Here is a 4,594-nt window from a genome sequence, read left to right on the forward strand (position 1 = left end):
CACACACACACACGCTCACACACACACATACGCTCACACACACACAGCGCTCACACACACACAGCGCTCACACATACGCTCACACACACACACGCGCTCACACTCACACACACGCTCACACACGCGCTCACACACACACGCGCTCACACACACACACACGCGCTCACACACACACATACGCTCACACACGCGCTCACACACACACGCGCTCACACACACACACACGCGCTCACACACACACATACGCTCACACACACACACACGCGGTAGCAGGTTCGTTTGAGGTTCACGACACCACGAGGGCTCAGCGGATAAGTTCTTCAGGACGCGGCGGTGTTACCTGCAGCCACGGTGGCGATGGCGCTCTCCTGACCCACAATGTGCTCCTTAAGGCGTTGCTCCAGGGGGAAGCGTCTCCGTTCCTCCAGCTCCCGTCTCTTCTCCTCCACCTGGAACTGAAAGGAGAGGCCGGAGATGGTCAGACGGTCACCACGCCGAGCACCCCGTTCCCGGCTACACCCGATATGGCGCACAGCACCGTCATTATATATATATATATATACACTGTACACGTTTGTCTGGAGTAGGATTTGAAGACGGACACAGAATAAAACAATTACGAGTGGAGACAATGACACTTTATAACGAGATTCCCTTCATTTGTATGAAATGCGAAGACGCGGCATTGGGAGCGCCGGCGATTCGGGGGCAGACGGCACAGTGCATGCGCACACGTACAGTATGGACTGTAATGGAGGTTCGGTGATGGAAGCGACGTCGCTGGAGATTATAAGATAAATTATTATAATGTTGCGGTGCGGGGGAGGGGGGATCTATACACACATACAGGACGACGAGGCCTCGTTCCTCTGCTGGGACCTCGCGGCTTCATATGAGATGTCAGGCGACGGGAAGATGAGTGATTGCCGAGCCGGGCTAAGCGCCGAGTCCTCCCGTGCAGCGGGAATTGTGTTTATTGTGAGGATGTTCTGGTGACACGGTGGCGTGATACCCCGCGGCGTCCACAGGAACTTCAACTCTCCCGCCAAAGGTGGACGCGACCTCTCCCAAAACTTTACTGAGCGCCAGCGTAACCCGCGCCATGTACACGGAGCACTCAATGGTCAATCTACCGCCCCTCTTCTCCATCGCAGGTGTGAGCAGGTGAAGGGATCCCAGGTGTGAGCATGTGAAGCGATCCCAGGTGTGAGCGGGTGAAGGGATCCCAGGCGGGAGCATGTGAAGGGATCCCAGGCGGGAGCATGTGAAGGGATCCCAGGCGGGAGCATGTGAAGGGATCCCAGGCGGGAGCATGTGAAGGGATCCCAGGCGGGAGCATGTGAAGGGATCCCAGGCGGGAGCATGTGAAGGGATCCCAGGCGGGAGCATGTGAAGGGATCCCAGGCGGGAGCATGTGAAGGGATCCCAGGCGGGAGCATGTGAAGGGATCCCAGGCGGGAGCATGTGAAGGGATCCCAGGCGGGAGCATGTGAAGGGATCCCAGGCGGGAGCATGTGAAGGGATCCCAGGCGGGAGCATGTGAAGGGATCCCAGGCGGGAGCATGTGAAGGGATCCCAGGCGGGAGCATGTGAAGGGATCCCAGGCGGGAGCATGTGAAGGGATCCCAGGCGGGAGCATGTGAAGGGATCCCAGGCGGGAGCATGTGAAGGGATCCCAGGCGGGAGCATGTGAAGGGATCCCAGGCGGGAGCATGTGAAGGGATCCCAGGCGGGAGCATGTGAAGGGATCCCAGGCGGGAGCATGTGAAGGGATCCCAGGCGGGAGCATGTGAAGGGATCCCAGGCGGGAGCATGTGAAGGGATCCCAGGCGGGAGCATGTGAAGGGATCCCAGGCGGGAGCATGTGAAGGGATCCCAGGCGGGAGCATGTGAAGGGATCCCAGGCGGGAGCATGTGAAGGGATCCCAGGCGGGAGCATGTGAAGGGATCCCAGGCGGGAGCATGTGAAGGGATCCCAGGTGTGATCCCTTCGCACCTGCTCACACCTGGGATCCCTTCACCCGCTCACACCTGGGATCCCAGTACAGGAACATACTGGAAGGACAGAGGACCGGACCAGGCAGTGGCACTATGGACCTAACTGGAGCAGACAAGAAGACAACAGAGATGAAGGAACACCAGAATAAAGGTCAGAGGTCGGGAAAGTTGGAAGATTAGCGAATCGGAACAGGAGGCGGAGATTGGTAAATGGGAAGTCAGTCCATAGAAGAAGCGTACAGGGGCGGGGTCAGGAGCAGGCAGTAGAGTCGCTCGTGGACTGAACGTGTAGGAGAGTCGGTCCTGGGAAGTAGACCTGAAGCTGGAGGGAGGAAGTTGTTGTACAGGAGCAGGGAGGAATGGTTTCCCTGCGCACAGGATCACGTGTTATACAAGACTCGCCTTCCTCGGGGTCAGCTGACCGCTGATAATATTGTCTGTTATTGATTTTCCAATCAATCTATAGATTCCCCCGATGGGTCTCCGGACTATTTACACCGATCACATCAGATACAGATCATAAAACCAAATATTGGGGAACAAACCCCATGTGACCTCACTGCCGGGCCCGATACAGCCCCCCATATCACTGAGGGATCCAGGAGGTCTATTGTCCCAGAGATCAGCGAGATCCAAATCCGAGGCCGGGGAACCTCCGAGACCGATCATGTCCTCACCACAGACACTGCGCAAACCAGGACGGGTCATGTCATCTCAGACCACATGGAGCCAACGAGTCACCACAAAGATCATTCCTGTCCGTACACCCCAAATCTACTTTCACAGTGCTTCTGACCTCCGACCTCCACTTCAGTCTTCTATCTGACCTCCGTCCTTCCCTTCAGTCTTCTATCTGACCTCCGTCCTTCCCTTCAGTCTTCTATCTGACCTCCGTCCTTCCCTTCAGTCTTCTATCTGACCTCCTTCCTCCCCTTCAGTCTTCTATCTGACCTCCGTCCCTCCCTTCAGTCTTCTATCTGACCTCCGTCCTTCCCTTCAGTCTTCTATCTGACCTCCGTCCTCCCCTTCAGTCTTCTATCTGACCTCCGTCCTCCCCTTCAGTCTTCTATCTGACCTCCGTCCCTCCCTTCAGTCTTCTATCTGACCTCCGTCCTTCCCTTCAGTCTTCTATCTGACCTCCGTCCTTCCCTTCAGTCTTCTATCTGACCTCCGTCCTTCCCTTCAGTCTTCTATCTGACCTCCGTCCTTCCCTTCAGTCTTCTATCTGACCTCCGTCCTTCCCTTCAGTCTTCTATCTGACCTCCGTCCTTCCCTTCAGTCTTCTATCTGACCTCCGTCCTTCCCTTCAGTCTTCTATCTGACCTCCGTCCTCCCCTTCAGTCTTCTATCTGACCTCCGTCCTTCCCTTCAGTCTTCTATCTGACCTCCGTCCTTCCCTTCAGTCTTCTATCTGACCTCCGTCCTTCCCTTCAGTCTTCTATCTGACCTCCGTCCTTCCCTTCAGTCTTCTATCTGACCTCCGTCCTTCCCTTCAGTCTTCTATCTGACCTCCGTCCTTCCCTTCAGTCTTCTATCTGACCTCCGTCCTTCCCTTCAGTCTTCTATCTGACCTCCGTCCTTCCCTTCAGTCTTCTATCTGACCTCCGTCCTTCCCTTCAGTCTTCTATCTGACCTCCGTCCTTCCCTTCAGTCTTCTATCTGACCTCCGTCCTTCCCTTCAGTCTTCTATCTGACCTCCGTCCTTCCCTTCAGTCTTCTATCTGACCTCCGTCCTTCCCTTCAGTCTTCTATCTGACCTCCGTCCTTCCCTTCAGTCTTCTATCTGACCTCCGTCCTTCCCTTCAGTCTTCTATCTGACCTCCGTCCTTCCCTTCAGTCTTCTATCTGACCTCCGTCCTCCCCTTCAGTCTTCTATCTGACCTCCGTCCTTCCCTTCAGTCTTCTATCTGACCTCCGTCCTCCCCTTCAGTCTTCTATCTGACCTCCGTCCCCCCCTTCAGTCTTCTATCTGACCTCCGTCCTCCCCTTCAGTCTTCTATCTGACCTCCGTCCTCCCCTTCAGTCTTCTATCTGACCTCCGTCCTTCCCTTCAGTCTTCTATCTGATCTCCGTCCTCCCCTTCAGTCTTCTATCTGACCTCCCCTTCCATACCTTACCCCATATCTCATTTACATACAAAGCCCCTCCCCCTTTTCCTGTGGAAAGGCATTGTGGGGAATCTTGGATCTCCAGTTCTGCACCATGACGGAGGTCGGTTGACCTGCGGCGCCGAGCGTGGCTGCGGTACGGAGTCACACACATGGTAGGGGGGACCCTCTGTACCTCCAGAGAGAACGCTGTGCCCCGCCCCCCGGAGGAGGGAGGAGTCCCGGGTTGGGTCACCGGCGGTGCACACGGAGCAGAGACACAACACATGTAGATGTGTGATGGTGTCAGCTCGGCGTGCCGGTGAAATGTATGAGGCGGCTCGGCTTTAAATACTCGCGTCTATTCATTCTGGTCTGTGATTAAAATACGCCATAAATTCCCGGGGAGTCCCAGAAGAGAGCGGAGACCGAATGTGCGCTGCCGGCGCCCCGTCCCCCCCGGCGCGCCGTTCATCACCCGCCATCCTCCGCCACCGCCTTATAAAGCA

At 56.1% G+C, this 4,594-nt stretch overlaps 1 protein-coding gene across 1 annotated transcript in view; it reads right to left on the bottom strand.

Moving 5' to 3' along the window:
• CLPB (ClpB homolog, mitochondrial AAA ATPase chaperonin) overlaps positions 1-4,594 on the bottom strand; it is a 74,138-nt gene that overhangs the window by 31,124 nt on the left and 38,420 nt on the right. Inside the window, exon 6 of the mRNA XM_018574124.1 lies at positions 341-513. Coding sequence (XP_018429626.1) covers positions 341-513 — 173 coding nt within the window. The remainder of the gene's footprint in view (positions 1-340; positions 514-4,594) is intronic.

Source organism: Nanorana parkeri, unplaced genomic scaffold (assembly GCF_000935625.1).
Source record: "Nanorana parkeri isolate BGI_ZX_2015 unplaced genomic scaffold, ASM93562v1 scaffold2751, whole genome shotgun sequence".
Lineage (NCBI taxonomy): Eukaryota > Metazoa > Chordata > Amphibia > Anura > Dicroglossidae > Nanorana > Nanorana parkeri.